The 25,444-nt window shown below is 26.6% G+C and overlaps 1 protein-coding gene across 3 annotated transcripts in view; it reads right to left on the bottom strand.

The window, feature by feature from the left end:
* Positions 1–25,444, bottom strand: part of LOC126907920 (collagen alpha-1(XVIII) chain-like) — a 125,348-nt gene that overhangs the window by 31,407 nt on the left and 68,497 nt on the right. For 2 of the 3 annotated variants that reach the window (XM_050689606.1, XM_050689605.1), the window contains exon 5: positions 24,764–24,841. The exons of the other annotated variant lie outside the window; for it this stretch is intronic. In XM_050689606.1, the coding sequence (XP_050545563.1) occupies positions 24,764–24,841 (78 nt within the window). The remainder of the gene's footprint in view (positions 1–24,763; positions 24,842–25,444) is intronic. 3 annotated transcript variants of the gene reach the window in all.

The raw sequence follows: 25,444 nt of genomic DNA, 5'->3' as shown, positions 1-25,444 counted from the left end.
CACAACACACATCGTTCCCAGCGTAGCCGTTTACTACTACCGGAAACAATGGCCAACCTGTAAGGACAGCCTTGCAAGGCGTCGGATTTGGAGCGGAGCCCCAGCTAAGCGAACCCTAGTAAAGAATATTTTTATAAAAACTATTCTGAATATTCATTATTTTTTTTTAAATATTATAAAATGATAACAGCAAAAATGGTTGATGATGTGGTAAAATTGCGCATAGTTTAGATAAATACAAGCGACAAGTAACACCAATCATTATTACTCTATTGCTTTCATTTAATCCCGTCCGAGGACGACATTTCGCTTTTGAAGCCGCTCAAGGCGATTCATGTTTCTATTTGACCACAAAAGCAGCTTTGAAATCGTTAACTTTCCAATTAAATTTAAACTATAATTTTCGACACCTGTAATTGTCTTCATTTTCTATAGTCTATTTGACGGTTCACTATATCTCATCGAAATCTTTACAAAATTTATATTTCAGGCTGGGTTCAACTAAGTCATAAAAATTTGAGTTAGAAAAGTAAGATAAATTCAATTTTACTTAACTAAATTTTTCAACTGGAGTGAAAAATTAAAAATGACATCTTCAGAACATTTTTATTTCCACCGTATTTCACGTAGAAGTAAAAAATATGACATATAAATATGTTTTGGAATTTTTATAATAAATTAATATAAATAGGTTTGGTTAAGTAGATTAAATGACGAATTTTTTAAACATACAAAAATAACTAAACAAATAAAAAGGCTATTTAATCTTTTTTGACAATTAACATAATTTTTTTGTACCAGGAATCCTGTAAGTATTATTGTGTACAATTTTTTTATACATATAAAGTATCTAGAAACGATATTAAACCTTTTACCAAATATTTTTATAATTCTATATTCGTTTTACTTTACTATTATTTATCTATTAATTTTCGACTGAAAATAAATTGTAATTGTTAATTTTTTAAGTGTACATGTAAAATTAAAAAATAATTATCGGAGATAATACTTTAACGATAACATTTCAAGAATATTATTATAATTACTTTACATTATAATTGGTAATAAAATATCATATCACATGGGCACAACTAGCAGAGTTGCTGCAGCATTCCCCCCCCCCATAATCCTAAATAAGTTATATGTATATGTACATGTAGTTGTAAAATATATGAATGTACAGTTATTTGAATAAAATTTTTAACGTTTAATAATTTTATTATTTCTAAAAACAGTAGATTATAGTATTATTAATTTAGTTAGTATCAATATTTTAATATTAAAATGAAGTCACTTCTCCGAGAAAATAGATTTATTATGACGCATGTTTACACTAAAAGTATTAAATATTTAATATTTAGATGCTTTATTACAAAATTTTAGTAAATTCAAAAATTAATAATAAAATTATAAAATCTGTCACGTTTTTACAACAGTATTATTACATTTATTTTAGACAATACATTTCATACGTCATTTTAATGTCATAAAACGAATAAAAAGTATAAAAATTATAAGCGTTAAACAACTTTAAACATATAATATGAAATGTTTTTAAGAAAAAAAACGTGAAATAATTTAGATAGGAGTTAAAGATTATCTATTACATTGTTTTAATAGTTATACAAACATACAACTCATAAAGTATCTCACTATTAGTACTAATTTAAAATTTAAAAAATATTTTAAAAATGAAAATAGATTTTTAGTTTTTATCTATAAATACTTTATGAACTGTGTAGATTTAACATTCTAGGATATAAATTTCATTGCAAAATTTACATTTAAATAGAATATTAGCAATTTAGTCTACATAAGTTTTATAAAATCGTTTAATTACCCATGGGAATAATCATTGGCAATAATTTGATTTGAAACACATAATGAGAAATTTTTATAGCTTAATTTATACAAAAAAATAATGAGAAATACATCAGATTCTCTAAATTAGAAAAAATCTTGACTTTGGGAGGTAAATTATTTTTACTAAAATAACTTTTCATTATTTAAGAATTGTTATTCAATTTATCATTAGTGTTGTAATAACTGCTTGGAACCATATATTTTTTCAATAGATTTCAGACAAACGATCATTATTAGCTAGCACAGAGGAACAAATCCTAAGAAATTATAATTCAACTGAATTTTATTGACTAAATTATAATTTAATCAATTTTTGATAATTATCAAATTAAAAAACTTTTTATTAAAATTAATGTTATTTTAAAATTTTCCATCGTTCAGTGTTTTAAATATTATACTTTTATTACAGACTCAATAATTATTAATATTAACGTATTTCCTCAGTTAAATTGTCAATTGAAATTCATTCTATTAGCTATTTTGTTATTGATCATCATTAAATAGAAGCATTAAACCAAAACAACGGGATGCAAATTACTGTTATGAAATAGTTTTCATAAATCGAATTTGATTTTAATGATATTTTTAACTTATGAAAAGTTAATTAATATGGTCTTAATGTTATAAATTCAATGACTGATTTTTATTTTGAATTAACTAAATTAGGGTAAATTTGTTTAGATTTTGCTTATTTAACACAACATTTTTATTATAAAAATGTAATATTGATATTATTTTATGTTTTTCTGATACAGGACCCGTAGCGGAGCACACGGGAACTTCAAATTAGTGCCTCTTAACTAAAAAAAGGCTGGAAAACTATTTTACGACACATCATACTGGAGTTTAATTCGGAACAAGTTATTAAAGAAAATTCACCTCCTCTTAAAATACATAGAAGTATCGAGAGCTATTAAACAATTTTTAAATACCCTTCCATGTCATAACCCTCGCTACTGAAAGAAATTCCCACGAATTTTTAAGAAGCATACCCAACATCTACATCGAAAAAGAAGTCAAAACAAAATTTGAACAACTAGGTATGCTCAACAGAACTAACAATTCCTAAATGATAGGCGAAAACTTCCAATATATATGATTACTGTTTCGTACGAGGCAGCTAGACCGTAGGACGGCTAGTTGTGCATCGCACTAGAATGCCGTTTTATCATAAGTCTTTTTAAATCACTATTATTGAAGAATGAGAGGGGAGACCTGGGAGGGTGAACACTTATTGCACATCCAATAAGTAACGAAAGTAGACAATAATTAAATAACAAGTAACTAATTATATTAGAAGTTCTTTATTATTATTAATTATTATTATATATTATAATATATTATTATATTTATTATTAAGTTCTTTTAAGAGTATCTTAAATTTAAGGGACAACAGGGGAACCTTAAATACTAATGGCCGGCGAAGCGGTATAAAACAAAATAATTAAAACAAATAATAAATAACATTAAAAAATAATGTATGTATCTTGTGGTAATGGCGTCGAACATCTCAGTATCACGAGTTAGAGTATAAACCCAGGCACGTAATGGCAGATGAAAACAGACGGCTAAAAAGCTACTACGACAATGAAGTTATTTAGTGATGGTGAAGGCCCAATCTCTGGTAGCGTGCAAGGGCACAAGAACATTACGTACTAGGGTGCAATAAATAAATAATAAGAATAATGGAGTACAATGGCCGAATAATTTACCATTCAAGCGATGGCGCTTGCTACAAAATAAGGATGACACATAAAACAATTAACAGTTGGGTTACTGACTTACGACAATGAACTGTACACAAATGACAACTGACAACGAGGTCATCGACTTGCCATGCAGGATGGGCAAGAGGGTGAGTAAAGCAAAGACACTAGAGATCAGGTATCACACGATATAATAAAATCAACGATGTTTGTAACAACTGGTCCACTAAGTCTTTGCTAAAGACATTCTTTACCAAACAATTACTATGCTCTTGTACTTTCAAGAACAATCAAATTATCTTTCTATCCTATTCGACCTAAGCATAAAAGTGGAACCTTACCTTATATCAGATTGTTTAACTTGCCTGAGATTTAGACACTGTAATAGATATAATTTTTTTAAGTAAAATATATATAACACATCATTAGAAGTTAAACTGACCAAATTTACACTCTTACCATACCAAAAAACCACGGCGCAGCTTGAAGTACTTCAATGCTCATTTATCGAAGATTTATCTACCATGTCGTATAAACTTTGTGATGTAAAAAATTAACTTAGTATTAGTATTATTTGACAGACGCTAAGTTAATTAAATTAGTTAGTAGTGACCATCACATATTGAAATGTAACTGCTCAGCAATTAATGATGCGGTGTTATTGTCTAAGTGGTTTTAATTTCGTGGTGAATCAAAACCATTTTAAACATAAAAATTCAGTAATAACTTAATTAACTTAATAATTTAGTCGCACATTCCCTTTTCATATATTTCTCATGTTGTACAATCATTATCAACAATTCAAACAAATTATCATCATGATAAGAAGTAGCTCAGCTGACCACTACAGTAACTGAAAACAATGTCAACCATGTATGCACTGATGTCGGTATTGTTCCCCTTCCGGTTCATGTGTGTTCATGCCGTCAAGTGGTCTGACCGTTTTGTTCAAATGTATTTTTAGCTTGGTCGTGGAATCATTTTCTCCAGCCATCATTCTCGTTTTTCATTTTAGTACATTTACATTTTCATGGCTGCCTAACTTTTACTTTTAGCCCTGACAATCGAGTCACGGGTGAAGACTTGGTTGGCTACAGGCTAGACATTATTGTATTATAATTGTGATAACTTTGAACAGCATTCCCTTTCTTTTTTATTTCGCCCATTCGTTTTTACCTAAAATCGTGGATTTTCACGAGGTTTCTTTTAACATGGACTTTAATTATACTCTAATCATTTTGATATGATTAATATATTCTATCCTATCTTCTGATACATTTTGCTCATTGACTATTCGTAAATTGTTTATTGTCAAATATTATTTTTCTTTTATACGTTAATTATTTTGCCATGTCGAGTGTAAATAAAACCTCACAAGTGTTTGACCAATGCAGACGTGCTTAGCAGTCTCAAGACTCGGTATAAAAGGCCTACATCTATGTTGACCGATGTCAAATTGTCAGTTTGAGCATTATTGCAATGATAACCATTTTATTATATTAAATATTACTAAATACCCTCCTTGTCCTTGGTTCAATCGTACATAGTTAATATAATAGTGTCAGAGGTTATTCTATTAACTCATACTTGTTTTCTTTTATTGTCTTTCATATTATTTAATAATTTGTAATAAATTTTAACCATGACTTGAAATATGTTATATAAAATAATTTGTAATCTTTATTTTATTATGAACATTTATAATTTATGAATGACATTATTTTATTGTACATAAGGAAAAATCATTTAATTTAAATTTAAATTCTTTATTAGTTATTTTCAATTGTATAAAATAGAACATCACCGCCCATACTACTAGTCTACCAGTTTTTAATTCCTTTTCCCCTAGAGTTAAGGTAAAAGAACTCAGTAATTTAAACAATAATACAAACTTAAAACATTTTATGGCATTCATATTTGAAGTTTCACTATGCTCCGGTCTGGTAGAACCTCGGCTAGTGGTGGATTCAACATTTTTGGATTTATGTGCCTTCATTGGTGAAAGCCTTAGGGCCAGAAGTCGACGAACGTTACAACTTTTATAACTTCCTTAGAAAATACCACCATCTACATTAACACACTGAACGAAATTCTAAGAATAATATTAGTATACAAAAGGACATCTTATCAACTAATCACTTCTGACATTGACGCTCTACTGGACACTTCACGCAACACTACTATTGCGGGCGACTTAAATTGAAAATTACTGCCAATGTTACTAAAACTAAAATATTCACAAAAAGACTTTTCTAATACTCCAAAACCGAAAAAGCACAGCCAGGCCAACTTGTTTACTTTGATCAATTACTGAGAAATTTACTTTATAATTTAAGTTAAAACAATAATAAATAAAGTTGAAAAGATAAGAAGCCTAGTTTACTCGATAAAAATCTTCTTCCAATTAAGACTGTAATCTTTGTGTATATGACTTACCATATAAGTCGTTGTTAGCCTATTCAGACTCTTCATGGACTTAAACAAAACCAGGATTACACTCTAAAATAGAGCCTTTCAAAACCAAAACATCAATAATCATTAATGGCAGCTATTCTTACGTATGCAATCAAGCTATTAAGAGTTCAGTTTCTCTTTCAACAGTTCAAAATGAAAAGGATAAAGCAATGACCCTCCTAAAGATAAAAATTTTAAATTCACTTCATCCCTACATCAAAAACATTTCCTAGAAGAATACTTATATCGGTATAATAAAATTAATCATAGAAAAGCAAAAAGTTATATTGATTATTCTATTTGTTTTTTCTTTACTTTTCTATGTATTTAATTATTTAAAAATAACAATTGAAAGTTATAGAATTGAATAATTATTAGCAAGTAGACGCAGTAGCAGTCTCCCGGTACTACATCTAATACTCTAAGGTAAAAACGACGACCACCAATACATTTTAACGGAACTTTTTAAGCCCACTATCAACCACATCCCCTTTTTGGTGACTTGTTTAAGTATAACCATTCGACCTAGCAAATAAAAAGAAAGCCATTTATTTTAGTAAAATAAGTCTTTATAAAACAAAATAATCATCAAATGTAATTTGAAGACCTTAAAAAAAAAATTCTTCTTTTATGTCAATCTAAAAACTCAATATTCGTAGTGAATGTGGTATATAAATGAAAATATGATTATCCAAATCATAAAACAATCTAAAGTATTGGTTATACAATAGATTTATTGAAGGATCAATCGCATCTCGTATTATTGTCGAGATTGTATCTCGTTAGCCAATCATTCCGCATGGGATACTATTAACATAATTATGATTTGTACATCAATGTACTACTGAGAAAGAGAAATGATAATAAAGGAGTATAAACTTATTTGGTATTCAGTTGATAGCCCTAGAAATGCGAGAGTATCGTATTCTCTAATAATATACTTCTTTTTTGTTCATTCGACAATTAAGAAAGTCCTAAGTATTCTAAGTTTTTACAATTTAATCACGTCCAACGATGTATACCCCAAGGATATTGCTACATTGGCTATATTACCTTTTATTTTTTGCCAAATTACGATATTTATAATAAGGCTTTTTATGATGAATTAAAAAAACATGTCAATCATATATAATACCGGGTTATTTGCTTTAACATAGTCTTTAAATACCAGACGTCACGACCTGCATTAATAAAATCAGTTACCTATAAAATTATGCTTAATAATTTTACTCCATACTTTAATTTGATTTAACTAAATAGAAGTATTGACAAGTATTCATTTGATCTTTTACCTGTAAAAAAAAAATCATAATTAATTATACAATTTTTATTCTTTAGCATTTATTTTTTAAATAAAATGTTGGATAAATTACTGTAGTTTATTTTTATTAAAATTTCATTTTTTCTTCGTTGTAAATAGCAAGGGGATTTTTACAAAACTTAAGAAAATGAAAGGCTAGTTAAAAAAAAATGCTTTGTTAAATTAAATATAATTTGCATATTGCACTTTATATAAACTATCATTACAATCATCTACAGATTTATTTTATCAATCATTAAGTTAGAATAAACTGGAATCCAGTTTAAAAGATAAAATAAATAATGTAAATTTAGCACGTTACAAGATATTTTGATTTTTTCATTATTGTCAACAGTAAGTTAAAAAAACAATTAACATTTTATGAGAGTTCTATAGTGCGAAAAAATTGTTATACGCCCTTTTTAAACTCAACAACAAAATCACTAGTTAATATGAATACTTGAGTTTTTTCTTTTTAAATTTATTGAATTAAAAATAAAATTGAATCAAAAATTTACTGAATCGCCTTACAATATTTCATAACATAGTTTAGATTATTTTAATTTTAACAAATGTAAGAAAATACCAAGCCCAAATGCATACATAAATAAATAGACAAAGTATTTTAGCTTTTACAGCCTAACAGTTATAACTAATTTTAATAAAATAAAATGTTATGTATTCAAAAATTATTATAAATGCAGTTAGATAAACCATAAAAACAAATATAGTCAGTCTAATTATATTAAACATTATACTTTAAACTTTAAGTGGTTGCTGTACTAATTGATTAGATATTCGCCGCGATTATTTTATAGTAAAGGATATCTGAAAACCCGATTTAGTACTTGGTCAATAGGTCCATAAGATGTTTTGAAATAATAATTTTTTTATTATAGGAATTAACATTTATTTTCAAAATAACTTTCAGTAGATAAAAAGTAAAAAATATTACTTTTTAAATTTTCCTTTTTACTGCAGACATCAAAATGTAGAAATAGTCTAATAAAAGATTGGGTTCGATAAACCTTTTAAGGATTTGTTAGTATTAAAACTTTTATTTTAAATTTCCCAAGAAGGGTAACCTGTCTAAGATGTCATATATTAATTTTAAAACATTTGTTTAGTAAAATAAAATTTTATCTGTTATTCATAACTGTCAAAACTGATTGTGGAATATTTAAAAATATATTTTTTTATCATTAAATTTATTTGTTTGTTCTTTCTTTGCTGAAATTATAGAAAATGAATATTAAATCAATAATAAACAAGTGTAAGAGCTATTACTGTATTTACCTATTAACCCAACTATAAAATTAATTTTGCTTGTGAAATTTGTGTTAATAAATTGATTTGATTATTGTTTTATATTTTTAACGTTACACCAACGTGTGTAAAGTGGGTAAATTTAATACAACCAGATAAATTAAATTTTCCGTTATCTACATTAAATGTACTAGAAAGACTAAATTTTAGTCTTTCTATCGACACTGCAATTGTTAAAGGAATGTATTGTAGACATTTTACTCATATGTTATATATTATATAAACGAGAAGTATAGTATTTTTGTTGATCCAGCAAAGGAATATTTAAAATTAATTAGTTTACACGATACACACAAGTAATTAATAATTATCATCGAGGATTAGTTTGCCTACATCGAGGAAAACATTTTAATCTGGGATAAATCAATCAAATTGTATCTAACGTTCAGAAGTAAGTGGTTTTGAATTATAAAAATTAATTTTAAATTTAATTCACATTAAATTTGTCAACTAAAATTTAAGCTGTTCATTTTAACTAGAATTATGCTTTGTTTAATTATTATTTTTAGACATTTTCCACCAGAATACTTAAACAATTCGAAATTAAATTTTAAATGATTATTGAATAGTATATGTCAATAATAAATTTAGAACATAAATAAGTTGTATACAACTTGTAATACAATAAATTTTTTTTAGAAACGTATCATTTTATATACATTCACGCGAGTTATACATTTTCTAAAACTGAGATTTATATCATAATATATAGTACTTTTTTGTGAGAATAGGTACTAAGACTAAAATAATAAGGAAAAGTTCTATTTATTCTATTTGGCAATGTACCTACATTAAAATATCTACAGATTTTAATGTAAAATGTGTTTATTATGAAAAATACTTAGAAGAATACAAAAAAATGTAAGAAATCCATTAAATTGAAAAAGGCTCTACAGTAATTTTTCTTTGACAGTTAATTTTTAACATTATTTCTATTTGAGTTTTGTTGAGGAGTATAGTGCTCAAGTGTCAAACGCAATTTGTCCGAGAATGCACGTATGATGTAAATAAACGTAAGTCACAAGACTTTTTATATGGTTTTTCTACAGAAATTAAAAACTTTCGGTCTGGAATAAATTTTAATCGTTAACACCTCAATACTCCTGTTTACTAGTATCTTTTTGTGCTCAAGGTTAAAGTCATATGCATCGAGAAGTGTTTGACGGATAGAAGGTAAATTAATTTTAAACAAGAACCAAAACACAATATATTTAAGATATAATCACGTCTTGATGAATAAAAAAATTTCAATAAGGGATGAGAAATTTAACATTTCACGTTTTCAAGAATTAACTTTTTTTGTACTTTATCAGATGAGGTTTTATGACACAAATCTCTACGAGAGTCTGGAGAAAGTATTCATGCTATTTCATAAAAATAAATAAATACCCCCGTTATTAATAGTTAACCAAACGTTTTTTTAAAGTGGCAGTTTTATTATAGTCACTCTGCAGATAAGTAGCAACAGTACACCAAATGCATATAGTTTATCGCATATGAAGATGGAAACTTGAACATATTATGACATATGATTTAAGGGCATCTAACGCGCAACGCCGCTGGGAACGCAAAAAATAAATGTCATTTTAAATTTAAAGTAAAACTCTAAAAATTTAATATTACAACAGAACTACGAGTTTATGAAACAATTCTTGTATTACACACGTGTTATAATATACGTTGTATACGTTAAATTATTGTCGTTCACGACATTTTCAAGGTATTAAATAGTCTTCTCTTGTAGAATGATATAGATTCAAAACAAAATTTAATATTCATGAACACTTTGAACTCGCAATAACATGATTGAGGTCATAATATTATACGGTATTTCATTTGAGAAACTTTTTAAGTCGTTGTTTTGGTCAAAATCAATTGATCATTTTTTATGAATCTATAGATATAAATACATATCTTATGGAAATATTATTATTGTATGTATCTTTCTTCTTTCCAAAATAATAATTTTTGTTTTTCGTTCACTAGAGGAATATCAGAAATCTAAGAATTATAGCGTTTTCAATATGAAAGTAAAGATGCATACGCATCTGTTGGAAACCCTAACGTATTTCAGTTGTAACGAATACACGATAGCACAAAATTTTAGTGTAATTATGTTATGCCTTGTAGGTAAAATGTTTTCATTCAAGTTTATTGTGTACATAGTGTTCATACGTAAAAATATATTTTTTGTCGAATTTGAATGTTAGTCATTACACGGATAAATGTTTTTATCCTAACGTATATAACTATTGTAATTTATTTGAAAAAATCTAACAACTTAAAGGTCATGTATTTTTAATAACATAAAAATAAACATTTTCTAGTCGTGTAATCTACTATTTTAATTTAGGGTAATTTAAGGTATTCGGGTAAACTCTTTATCTAACGTAGTTTGCCCCTAAAAGCTTTTATTTTTCTATTCCAGGTTTCTTTTTGAACAGGTTTTTTGTCTCAGCAGTTCTATTGTGGATAGGGTCTTGATCATTGAAGTAACGAGCGTAGACAGAAAGACTGTATCATCGACCGCACCCAGTCCAAGGTTGTTTAAGCTAATCCTGGTAAATCGGGTAATCTTCATCGGTTGGGTGGGTCGAACTCGATTGAGCTTGGGTTCAGCTTTGATGGAAACATGGTTGGTCTTGTGTCCTTTTACGCGCATGATTCTTAACGGGCGGAGGGCCGCACTCTGACCGGGTTCCTCACTAAAATCGCCTGGGCGATTAGCGGTTCTAGATTGCGTTATGCCGTGCAACCAAAAAAAAAAAAAAAATGGCTAAAGAGAATAGAGGTAGCGGGTTTTGAGAAACCCTCTAGTAAGGATTCAGCTATACTGAGTGATAAGGAACTACGGTATCCTGGCATTGTCTCACGCTGTCTTCGTGATTATTATGACGGGTAAATAGCCTGCAGTGCGGTCTCCGCATACGGTCTACTGGGCCTGAAGCTTTTCGCACCACTGCATCCGTTGGATGAGTATCTATCCGTCTCCTCAAACGGACGGCGAAAGTAACTATGACTCTTTGAAGGTATTCATGCATCTTATGTCGTTTTTCTAACCAAAGGAAGTTTAAAAAATATATTTAAAAATAAAATATAGAATAGATTTATTCTTCCTCTGTAAACTTTCATGTCTCAGACAAATGGGATTTTTAAAATGGACTATTCATTTGTCAGTTAAATGGAATTATAATTCTTTAATTTTACAATACAATTCAGACCTACAATTGCAAAAGGACGTATCTCTAAAAACAATGTGTTCGTTAATTTTGTATTGTCCAAATGAAACGACTAATTATCAGCCAAGCCCGATAAAAAAAACTGAAAGGAAATTACTCTTTGAATGGTAGAAGAATCTTTTTTTATGCTTCAAGGAAAATAAAAATAACATTTTTTGTATTATTTGATTTCACTAAAATTACCATTTTATTAACTAATCGGAGAATATATAATTGGAACCAAAGACATTTAACAAAATTTCACATATCAAAAAAACTAAAAATTTGGTTTAGATAAAATTGGACTTGATTTTATCTGTCTCTAAAATACAAATTTATTTTAGACTTTTTTTTTCGAATTCATAATATTGAATTCTCATTAGAATTAAGAAAAAAATGGAAAAAATTCCTTGCCATACGAATACCCCAAGTGCGGAAGACATAAGTGTTACCGACTCGGCAACCGTACGTCGCTTCCATCGACTGAAAAAAATAGCAATTTAAGCTAGTTAAAATTTCAAAGTTATTTTTCTCGACTTAAAAAAAGCAAAAAAATTTAAATAAGTTTAACTTTCTATGCTGTATAAATTTGATTTATACAATATTTATGAAAAACAATATACTCCCCTTGTCAGGTATTTTAAAGTAAAATAAAATACAAAACCTAGAATTTTAACACAAAGATAGCATATTTTTGAATACGGTAGTCATTTTCACAATGAAGACAAATCTAGATGTCAAATTTTTTTTCAAAATAAAGTATGTTACATAAGCTTTAATTTAAGATATATATATAAAAGTATCAGTATTTCCGGAACACTTTCAAAATTTAAGTTGAAAAAGTTGTCNTTTCACAATGAAGACAAATCTAGATGTCAAATTTTTTTTCAAAATAAAGTATGTTACATAAGCTTTAATTTAAGATATATATAAAAGTATCAGTATTTCCGGAACACTTTCAAAATTTAAGTTGAAAAAGTTGTAATTTTGAATCCCCCCTGTAGGTAGGTAAAAAGTCAGATTTATAAAAAAAAAATATACCAAATGATAGGTAAAGACATCATGCATCTATAAAAAAAAGATTTATATTGATTTAGTTATTTTTAAAAAAGTTATAGCAATTTTAAGTAAAAAAAATTGAAAAATTTTTGAAAATAAGCGATTTTTAAATTTGTAATCTTTTTGGAGGTTTCCCCCATTTACGGGGAACAAGGGATTTTTTTTCAATTTTTGAGGGAAATGTCTTCAACTAGATACGATTTGTGATCTTTTGACGTATCATTGAAAGAAATCGGTTCGGTGAGGGCTGAGAAAAAGTGGTAACAGACATACAAAAAAAAAAAAAAACATCTTAGTAAAACCAATACCTTCTCAGCTTCGCATCGAAGCTAATGTAAAATATAAAATCCAGAAATTTTTCACAAAAATCGTACGTTTTTATTTAACTTTAATGCCTGTTTTGACCACAAAGACAACTCATGAGGTCAATTTTTATTTTTTCAAAATAAAGTATGTTACCTAAACTTTAATTTAAGGTATACATAAAAAGTTCAGTATTTCCGGATCATTTTCAAAAGTTAAGTTGAAAAAGTTCTACTTTCTATACGCATTTTTAAAGGTTTGAAACCCCCGTATAAAGAGAAATAGTCCGAATTAAAAAATAAGAATGTTGAGCTATAAATCGGTTCAGCGAGGGCTGAAATTGAGCGTTCACAGACACAAAAAAATCAAAAAAGATATATTAAAATTACTACCTTCTTAGCTTTGCATCGAAGCTGAAACTATGACACTCGCATGAACACGTTCGAACCGGTCATACACGATCGCCACAAGAAGCCTGAAGACAGGTATCAACTATTGCCACACTCTACCCAACATAAGTTTAAATTTAACATATATTTAAATTGTGCAGTATTCCCGGGACATTTTCAAAATTTAAGTTGAAAAAGTTACTTTTCGTCAAAAAAATGATATTTTGAATCAGTTCCTGTGGGCATGTAAAGGGTCAAGTTTTCAATAAATTTATATCAAATATAAATACCTATGTTATTAAAAAAAATTGTTTAAATTCGTACATTTTGTTAAAATGTTATGACTGTTTTAATAAAAATAAGATTAAAAAATGTCGATTACTGATTAAAAGAATGTTGAATTTTTGGGGAATATCCCCCATTTACGGGTAACGAAGGAAATTTTTAAATTTTTAAGGACAATGTCTTCAACTAGATACGAATTGTGATCTATTGACGTATTATTGAACAATTCAGTACAAACAGAGCAGTGAAAAAGTGGCCACAGACAAAAAAAAAAAACACATAGTAGTAAAATTAATACCATACCATATACATAGCAGAGACTATGTATCGAAACTAAAATTGTAACATATAGTAAAATATTTAATAAAACACTTAATGAAATACATTTTTTTTAAACAACTCTACTTTATTTAAAGTATATATATTAAAATGATTCTTAATTAAGCATACATACAATAAATATTAACGATTATAAAGAATAGCTTAAATTAGCTTTACTCATACTTAGCACAACTCAATAAAAAAGAAAACTATCATTTATCAACTACCTGTTATGAATTTTACTTATTCATTATAAACATATAAATCATGTATTCTGATATATTTCCAAGAACGATTTTAGATTTCATACCAATGACAGCAAATATGAATGCTGCAAAATAAACATAATAAACAAACATCATCTTAACGTTTTTGTAAGATGAGGATAAAAGTTAGTTCATATTTCAGAAAAATACGTGAGAAATATAACAAGTCTATAAACAAAGAGATGGGAAATGTTTAATTTTGTTTTTCTACTTTTAGGTAGATAATGTAAATAAAGGATTTTAAATTATATTTATGTTTACTGATCATCAATTTGAAATGATGTATCGGGCAGTGAATGTTTTTTTTTTTGTTTAAATGATGTATTATGATATTTCTATTTTCAGAACAATATTTCTGTAGTCTTGAATAATTGCATTTATTTAAATGACATTTTAAAAATTGTGATTGAAAATTTTACTTGCAGTATATTCTATAAATCATAAGTTGATTCAAATGCCTTTAAATACAATATCCATATTTTTAGAACAAGATCTGACGTTGTTTCTGGTAATATTTTAATAATTGTATCATTATGAAAATGACAATCAGTCGAGCAAGGAATGAAGGACGCTTAAACAAAAGTCTTTATTCTTATTCTCATCAAATTTCGTTAAAAAGACGTGAAAATTAATAACAGAACAATTCCGATTTCCATTTTAATTACTGTTGTTTACTAATTGCAAGTTGCTAATTAAAAATCATTATTACTAAAAAATCTCGAGACAACATGAAAACTTTTAAGATTTAAAAAATAATAATTTATCATTTATTATTATACTTCAACAATTTATAATCTATTTTATTTGTTGTTTTTTTTTAATAATACAATTTGATGAAAAATGAACAGAGAACGGCAACAATACTAGGTATCAATGTAATTAATAGCTGTTATTGATAAAGTATTTTTAGATTTAATCTCGAATAATTATTTTTAATTTTTAATTTTAATTACTACGCATTATCATACTAAACTCTACTAACCTTATAGCTGTATTAGTTTGAAACTTTAATTTATAAATTATTTACCAATTTCTCATCTGTTATTATTTTATAACTAAAACATAATAGTTACGTTAATGAAACACTCCCACCATGCAAATAGTGTTTCTAATATTCCTGGAACATTTACTTTCATGTAGCCAAATATATATTTCTTTGTGACGTTTAGGAGTAGTTTTAAAGACAACAGAAATACGTGTGATTGCGTAATACATATTTTAATGTTTTGTTAATATATAAGTAGAAACCTTTACATTGTAACATTAATGTTGTGCTATAAGATTGTTTATTAAATATATCTATTTATTTATATTATACATATTTGGAATTACTAATTTTTGGTGATGCACTTAAAAATAGTCTCAAGATATCGACAAAATGATTATGTAAATGATACAGAGTGCAGCATAATTAACTACATATTTTTGAGGTTGGGATAACTCGATGATTAATGAATCAACTTTCAAATTATTTTATTTTAATTTACATTCTTAAAATTCTTAGATTTAACGAAGGAAAATAACATCTAAAACCTCCTGAATTTTGGCAGACAGTTCCCACTCATTGAATTTAATGATCACTCGATCACAGATGGTTTAGTTAATTTCACCGATTACACATTTAATTTTTTTTTTTAAATTCTTGAGATCTTACACCTCTAGACTTTTTTTAGGATATATAAATATATAAAAACATATCGCAAACCATTATTGAACTTAAGACATATTTGAAAAGTGTAATCAGTGTAATTAACGGAAGATTTGTGCCCGAGTGATCTTTGAATTCAATGAGCGGATAACTGTCAGCCCAAACTACGAAAGTGATCATATTCTAGATGAAATTATCCAATATTAAATCGAAGATCTTTAAGGATGTAAATAATAACAAATTTTGAAATTTGGTTCATTTTTCATAATTTTTATATAATATATAAAAATTATCAAGGACATATTATGTCCTTGATGTTACACTACACATCTTATTGATATTTGAATAAAATGTATTCATCTGTTTTGCAAATTTCATATTATTTTTATTATTTCATTATAATTATAATGACAGATAAATAATATTATAATTAACAATTTTCATAAAAAAAATTGTTTAATGTTATCATTGTGTTATTTNAAAAAAATTGTTTAATGTTATCATTGTGTTATTTTATACAAAGGGTTAATATAATACACATACATCATTTTTATTTAATATTAGTTGGTTGTGATTTTTTTAAAAATTAAATAATAGATTATTTTTTTTTTTTATATTAGGAAATAATACTCAATGTTTAATTATAAAAATTTTACTTGGAGATACCTGACAATTTAAATAAATTATCGCTTAAGCACTTACGAATATAGATTATAGATTATAATGTTATAATCTGTTAGACTTCTACTAAAAAATAAAGAATTAGTGTCTAAATTTGTAATTGAAATAAAGACAGTAGTGCCATCTTACTTTATCTGCCTTCCTAGATCTTTTAATGATTTTGAGTATTTGAAAGCTACATAATTTTATGAATTCTATTATACAGTGGAATTATTTTGTTTCAAAATGAAATTGAATTATATTATTCGATTTTCAACGAGTTACAGCTGTTTAAAGTTCAGGGATATTCAAAATAGTATTCATTTATTTTTTATATACTATCCTTATTTGGTCGTTAAATTGATAACCGGTTGTAAGCTAAACTAAATATTTACCCAGCATAACTTAACAAGAACCCTGAACAGGTTCCACCATGGACCAAAGCAAGCCAAAGACAAAACAAAAGTTAACCTGAATATACTATGGATTTTATACCTTATTCTAGGAGAATAACATTTATTAATATAACAATTATAAAAATGTATAACAAATTATTCATTACTTTAGTAAACAACCAAACAAAATTAAAAGAAATGGTAAATAAAACAAAAAGAAACAAGTTAAATCCATTTGACAGAAACATAATCATAACATTGTCAATTCATATTAACAGAATAAAATAAATAAATGACAAATACAGTAAATAATCAAAGTAATCAATTAACATAAAATAGACAGACCTATATATATTTATACATAGTAATTCTTCTATAATTGACTACTAAATTAATCGCAAAATAAAAATATTATTAACAATTTTTTTATTTATTTTTTTTATATTTTTCTTAATTTATCAGTTATGAAGTATTTTTTATGTTCATCTCATGTACCATATAAAGGTGTCATCTTTAATTTTTCAACACACATAATTAACAAATTCATTTATAAGTTTATGATCTAATTAAGAAAATTACTGATTGATAACAACTTTTGAACCAATATTTCAAAAATTAATAATATTATTTTTCAATCAATTAAGTGATCAAGATAAAAGAATCAGTCTGTAAATTATACGATATCCAATTACTTATGCTCAATAAATGAAACTGTTAGTGCGATCCATTACAATAATATATATTGTAGTAAAATCTGTCTACAGACAGTTATGCATCGGAACGGCCTGTGTTATCTAAAAAGAGCAATGACACATCATTAATATAGTGTTCAAACAATCAATATTTATGACAGATCCTACATATGTGTCAGGGTTAATGGACATGTAACAACCGTCAATGTGCATCCCCTACATGAATCTAAAGGATCCAATAAGACGTTCACCATGTCCACTCTAACCGCATTTGAAGACCTGTCAGCTTATGAAAGGGGAAAAAATAAAAATCAAAGATGATAAGGAGTGATCATTAACATCAATGAAAAACATAGATAAATTGTATATAACCAATGAAAATTCATAATTTGACTACATGGCCAACTTAACAACAAGATCATAAATTAAATGATAAGTGTACTATGCAGAGACTAAAGGAATAATAATAAAACCACATTAAAAATAAGATATCCAATAAGTGATGAAAAGTTATTTGTAAGGCGTCGTGGCACTCAGGCCAGCAATAGATCCACGTTCTCATATACCAGCGGTTCCCAACCTTTTTAGTCGGCGGTGCCCTTTTGTTGTTCCAAATTTAGTTAGGTGCCCCTCTGTGAATATTATGAAAAACATGATAAAAATGAACACTTGTTTTCATTGTTGACCGATTTAAATAATTTTATTGTACATATTAAAAACAAATTACAATATTATGGTTGAAAATAAAGAAAAAAAATACTGCTTTAAAAGTTAAAAATTAATGAGAGTTTTGTGGCTGCTTATTTTTTGAAAGTTTGGCAATATCTGGTTCAATTTTTGACAGTTGGATACGAAGGTCAGGTTCTACATTAAGACGGTTCCGGTATTTGGTTTTAGTAGCCGCATAGGCTGAAAATCCTGTCTCATATAAATATGTGGTAGCAAAAGGTAGGAGTATTGTTATTGCTTTTTGACTCAAATTATCAAAACTGGTATTTTTCAAATTTAGCCAAAATTCAACATAAGAATTGCTACTGAAGGTGGATTGAAATGTTGATTGACGTAATTTTCCGGGATACATAGAACTGTTAGGAAAAACTTTTGAACAAATTACGCACTGTGGCTGGCCATCGTTTGTTTCTATGAACCCCATCTCCAAATAACTTTCATCGTATTTACGTTTTTTGGACGTTCTTGGGACAGAGTCACCAGTATTTGGCGGTAGTGTACTACTCATACCTTGAGAAGTAGGACTATTATCATTAACTCCGTCTTCGTTGGTTATGCTTTCTTCTATATTAGAACAAGATGACTCCGTAGCAGGCGTATACCATTTGGTAAGACAACGGACGATGTTGACTTAGAAAGTGACGGCTGTTTTCAGTTGAAATTATAGCTGTTCCATGAACCGGCAATTGTTATCATTTCAAGGTGACGGCTATAATACTATGACCATAGTGTCGGTTGATGTATGTGGTATTATTAAAGATAAGAAATTCACAGGTGGTAGAAACAATTTATTAATCTAATAACTGAAAATGTGTGAATGTATAACACTGAACCTATAGATGTACGATCTGTACTATTCATTATAGTTACCTGTGGCCAAATACACATCATTTTATTACGTTACACGGTTTATAATACGATAGATGGTATTTTTATATAACGGTAACGGTTATCTATATACTATATGGTGGTTATCTTGTCGATTTTTAAAAATGGGTATGTTTTTTCTGATCGCTTCTAAATCTTAAATACCTGTAACTCATTAAAAATCGAAAAATATAAAAAAATTGAGGTTACCATTTAAAAATATAAAGTAAATATGAGTTCAGAGTATAAGGGATGATACCAAAAAGTTAATTTTCTAAGTTAAGCAGCTCAACAAAATTTATTATTATCAAAAATATGAAATCATAGGACTATATTATTTCATATTTTTGTTTCAGAATTGGACAAGAGCACCTTTAAGATCATTCAAAAATTTGATTTAAGAAATCTTAAGATTAATAGTAATTATTAGAAACAATAAGCAGACAAAATGTTACGAATAAAATAAAATCGAAAATTGTTAAATATTTTAAATTCCCTTAGTCTATTTTTTTATATTATTACACTTGATATCTTCAATATTTTAAAGGTAAAGTCATTTATAAAAACGTAATGTTTTTTTTTTATAAAAAGTAACATTCGCCTTGTGAGCAAATCTTCTTGTACATTCTATGTTATATAAATAAATATAAGGTTTGTTTACTCATCAGTTCTTATACTTTGGCAAAGATTTTCTTAAGTCTCGGGATTCTTATTTAAATATATTGAATAGTAGAGTTTGCATAATTGACAATCCACTCAATTTAAAGTTTTTTTTATTTTGGTACTAAATGATTGAATTCAATTTATTTAGTGTTAACCAAATAAGTCTCTATATCATAGGCTTAAGTTTAACAATTTTTTATAAACGAACAAAAATATTCCCCAAAAAATGTTTTGTTCTAAAAATACATTTGTCATTAATATTTTGATTTGTTTATAATGAATCAAGGTACATACCACATCTTTCTAATAGTATATATTATTAAAAAGTTGAAGTCAATTAAAAATGTGTAAGATTATTACATAGTTGTTAATCATTTACTTAATAACTGTACGATTATTATTTTTCTTATTTAAATTTTTTGAACTCAATAAAATTTTGGGAGAAATATCTAAAAGATACAAATTAAATACTATGGTAATGTATATAATTTTTTTAAAAATATTTAAACAAAATGTAAATCCTTATATTTATTTAATAATGTCAAAAATAGTAATTTTTGTAAAATATCACAGTTTTCAAGGCTTTATTTATTTTGGTAAAATGAACAAAGATTCGTTAATGCATTTGTTTAAAATTATAACAGCTACATTTTTCACTTTTTAACAATAATATATTTTTATATTTTTTAAGAAAAGTTGTTTAATATTTAAAACGTTTCCAAGTTTTATTAAAATACTTTTAAAAATTGCCTCTTCAATTTCAGTAAATGTCGTAAATAATCCAACAAAGAAGGTTTTTTGGATATTAAAATATTTTTATTTTATCGGTATGGTGGAAATCCCATCTACTATAAAAATACACGAATAAACAGCATGTGTAAAAATTGACAAGAACCAAACACAAGACTTACAATTAACAAATATCATATCAAACTTGGTAATTTTATGACTTCTGTTTATATTAAAAAATCAATTTAAGTAGTGTTATTTGTGTTACGTTGCACTGTGATAATTTCTGAAACGTATAACATCCGAGAAGAAATTAATCAATAAGATTTCACTTAATCAATTGAACATGTTGTAAGTGTTGCATTCAACAGCACTTAACCTTAGTATATTTTTTTATTTATACATACATCTTAAAATACTCAAACAAATGCATAGTGCATTGTTAATTAGAAAAGTAAATAATAATAATAATTAATATTATAAATCATTTTTACTTCAAAGGTGAATCTATTACAAACATTTTTATGACTACGAAGTAGACGCAAACAAAACAGTGTATAAATATTTTATAAATTAAAAAGTATTAAATCCCGTGATATCTTATATCATTAGAACACAGTATGTTGTTTTTGATCAAATATTTTGAACGTGACATCTGATCAGTAATATTGGAAATATAAAATTCTCTAAAACATTTATTTTAATTTTATATTTGATTGAAAAATTATAATAAACGTATTTTTCATAACGATTTCTTTGCGCTAACAAAGAACGGTGTAGTTTTTTCTGGAGCTCATATTGTTCAAAATGTATTTATAACCCATTCTAGGAAATTAATATTAAACTTTATAAATATTTTTATTGAAATAAGAAATTAAAATTATGTTTTCAATTATGAACATGTTGTAAAAAATGTATAAAATAAAATGCGAGTTTAATTAATTGGTTTTACAAGTATTAAAATGAAAATATTTTATATAACTAGTTATCATGTTCAAAAAATGTATGAAACCAATATATATATATATATATATATATACATTTAAATCAAACAATCATACTAACAATTTTGTAGTTAACTTAATACAATTTACTTAATGAATTTACCCTTAAAACTTGATAAGTATAATTTTAACAAATGAAATATGTTTTATGAGTTTTTGTAAATATTTCCAAATAAAATAGATCATATGGTCCATGAGACATCTGACATTAAAGTATTTTTACTAATTTCTAATTTCTAAAATAATTATATTGAAATCAATAATAGAGCATTGATTTAAGTATGGTTACATTAATTATGTTATCAAAAAGCTAAAAGTAATGATCGTAAGATCTTGTGTCTGAAGTGATTTCATCGGTTTAATAAAAAAAATAATAATTTACTATAATAATATCACACCTGATATCAGTTTAGTGAGGCAACCCAGACATTTTTACATGTAAAATATTTATAATGTAATATTTTGTGAAATATGAAATCTATGATTTACTTTAGTAATGTATAGTACATTGAAATAATACTTAAAACTATCTCTATATTACTTTTTAGTTAATAAGTCGTTTAATTAATTGCATTATTCCATTTCACTTTTTTTACTTTATCATTTAATAAAATGTACATATTCAATTATTACTATTCATGATCGATTTGTCAAGTTTCGATAACGATAAAAACATTTGAAGTAAAATAATTCACCACTATTTTAGACGCATTTAATTGAACTCTTGATAGCTTTTCAGCATACTTTAGTTTTAAAAAAGTAATTGAAAATCTACTGAAAATTGTTGACAAAGGACGACTTCTTCTATTATTTTGCGCTTTTAATGGGTTTTACACGTTAATAAATTATAAGAATAAATTAAACGGGGACATGCAATTAGGATAAAAAGCACACAACGATGATAATATAAAAGAACCTAAGGTTGACACGCTTAACATGTTTCATGAATAATACCAGATTTTATTAAAAAAAAGACTATTACATTAAACTTCGATATAGTTATGATATATAGGCCATTTAATAATTTTATATCTTGGGAGTGTCATTATAAAAAATGATTTATACTTAAGCTTATATTGAGTTATATTTAACTAGAAAGTAAATTAATATGTTTATACTAATATAGATAAACTAACTTAAAACTTGAACTGTATCTATTAGTGAAACTTTCATAAAATTATTAAATAATTTTTACCATAATATTGTACATTTAATATAAAAAGATCTAATTTTGCATATACATTGTAGTTCAAGTCTATATGTTCTCAATTCACGAATTTGTCTGGATAGTGAAAACTATCATAAAGATTTTAATTGTGTGGTTTTGTTTAATATTATTATAAAATCAAAGTATACTGGAAAAGTGAAGAGTGAAAGAATGAAGGGTATCATCTTCCTGAATCAGAATTTGGGTTTAAAATAAGTTTGATGAATGACAGCTAAAATTATAAACGTACCTACGTTTAATTTCATTGTATAAAACATCACAAATAACAAAACACAATAGTTATATATAAAATTTAGCTTCTCCAAGTATAAATTCTTCAGAACCACTACTTAAGAGTTGTATTGATATAATTCATATGACTTTGATACGCAATACCAATAATTTAATTAATGTAAGCAGCTTATCCCTCTAAAATTGTAGTTTATAATTTCAATAAAATATAAATAAACTCAGTACCAGCATAAGATTTTAGAATCCCTCTTTTTTTTTTTAGTGAACAAAAGATTTGTTTTATTTGACATCTACATTTGCCCACATTTTTTTTTATAAAGTAAATTTATCGATCCAAGTTCTGTGAACTTAACTCGAAACCCTATAGTTGTATAGTTCATATTATACAAACTTTTAAATATTACCTAATCACCATTAAAAATACTTTTCGCAATATTAATTAACGTAAATTAAAAATGATAATTAAAATAATCGCTTGATCTCTTAAGATTCTATTGTGAGGGTGTTATATATCAGAAAATGTTAAATAATTCTTTTCAAAAGTATATTGAGCTTACAATTATTTTCGTCAAAAGGGTTACCCTTTTTATTATACCTTGGCCATACTCTTGGAAATATCTACACACATTCATGAATAAAATTGAAATTTTTTATTTAATATTTTTTAAAAACTTAATTTAAAGATTGATTTTTGTAAAATAATTTGTTAAATAGAATTGTTCTTCACATTACAGTATTTAATTTTCATTTTACAAACGTATTTGACTGCTACAAATTTAAATACATTGTTACATTTTCTTCATTTCATGTGATATATAAGTAAACATAAATTATCACTTTTCAATAATTATTAATATGCCCAACTGCGTTTTATTATTAAGTTAAGCTAAGCTGCACGAGCAAAAAACCACTATTGCAATATACGAATACAAAATCGTATCTACTTGCATGACCAATACTCTACAGGATAAAAACTGAACTTTGATTATTTTTAAATTAATGAAAAAGTAAAAATCATATTAAAATAAATATTTTATTAAAATATTAATTATTGAGAATTATTGTAAATAAAAGAAAAAGGAGCCGTCCTTCAATTGTTATCATCATTAGTGATAATGTGGAAATTTTTATAAATATATATTTTATTTATTATCATTATAATTTTTAATTTTGTAGTAATTTTATTATTCTAATCCAAACCCGTTTTTTGAATACTGTTTTAATATTCTATTATAATGTAAATACATTTAATAAAAATAAAAAAGCAGCGGTAACAGTATTCTGTTGGGTGGCATTACTTATGTCATGTCAAATGTCGCACCACAATATATTATTACTATATTGTTAAACTGAAAGCCAGTTTCCATTTCGGTATTTTGTACTTTTTTTTTTTTATGACCATACCCGGTATTGTAATTTTCACTTACCTGTAGAATTTCGGTTTCCGTACATTGAATGTCAGCTGATGCCGTAGACCCGTAAATTTTCAACTCTTGTATTGCACCCTTAATTGAAATAATAAAAATCCATACAAATAACGTTTTCATTATTATCACAAACGTATCACGGATGCTGCCGAAGTAACAATAGCCGAGATATTATCGTTCGGTAGCAACCGTTACTCATCATCTCTAAAGTGATCGAGTACATCGACTGATCCATAGAAAATGATAGGATTGATTGTCTGCGTCCACATGCTCTTCGGGAGGTGTCGGGCCGGGAGTTCCTAAAATATCGACATCGCCCCCACACGATCATTGAGTATCGATAAAAAGAAACGCAACTTACTTGTGGAATACCAATGATTACAATATTATGTTTATACGAGTAGTTTTATTCAATGTAATTACTTCAGCGTACTATCAGTGTTATTCACTTTATAGCTGAACTTAATTTTGTTTCTTTGTATTTATCGTTCTGCAAACGATAATAGTAATCGAAATTTAGTTTGAGTAAAACCAAGTACAAAGTTTTTTATCATAGTTATAAATATTTACCAATTAAGTGTTTCTAACCTAGTTATATGATATGCCGAAAAATCGTTGTGCAATTGTACATACACGTAAAAAATAAGTGGTTATTTCAATCTCAAGTGCGGCTGTGGTCAT

This window comes from Daktulosphaira vitifoliae, unplaced genomic scaffold (genome assembly GCF_025091365.1).
Source record: "Daktulosphaira vitifoliae isolate Bord-2020 unplaced genomic scaffold, ASM2509136v1 Scaffold_5, whole genome shotgun sequence".
NCBI classification, from domain to species: domain Eukaryota; kingdom Metazoa; phylum Arthropoda; class Insecta; order Hemiptera; family Phylloxeridae; genus Daktulosphaira; species Daktulosphaira vitifoliae.
Note: the sequence above shows the minus strand (reverse complement) of the source record. Positions and strands in the feature narration are given on the sequence as shown.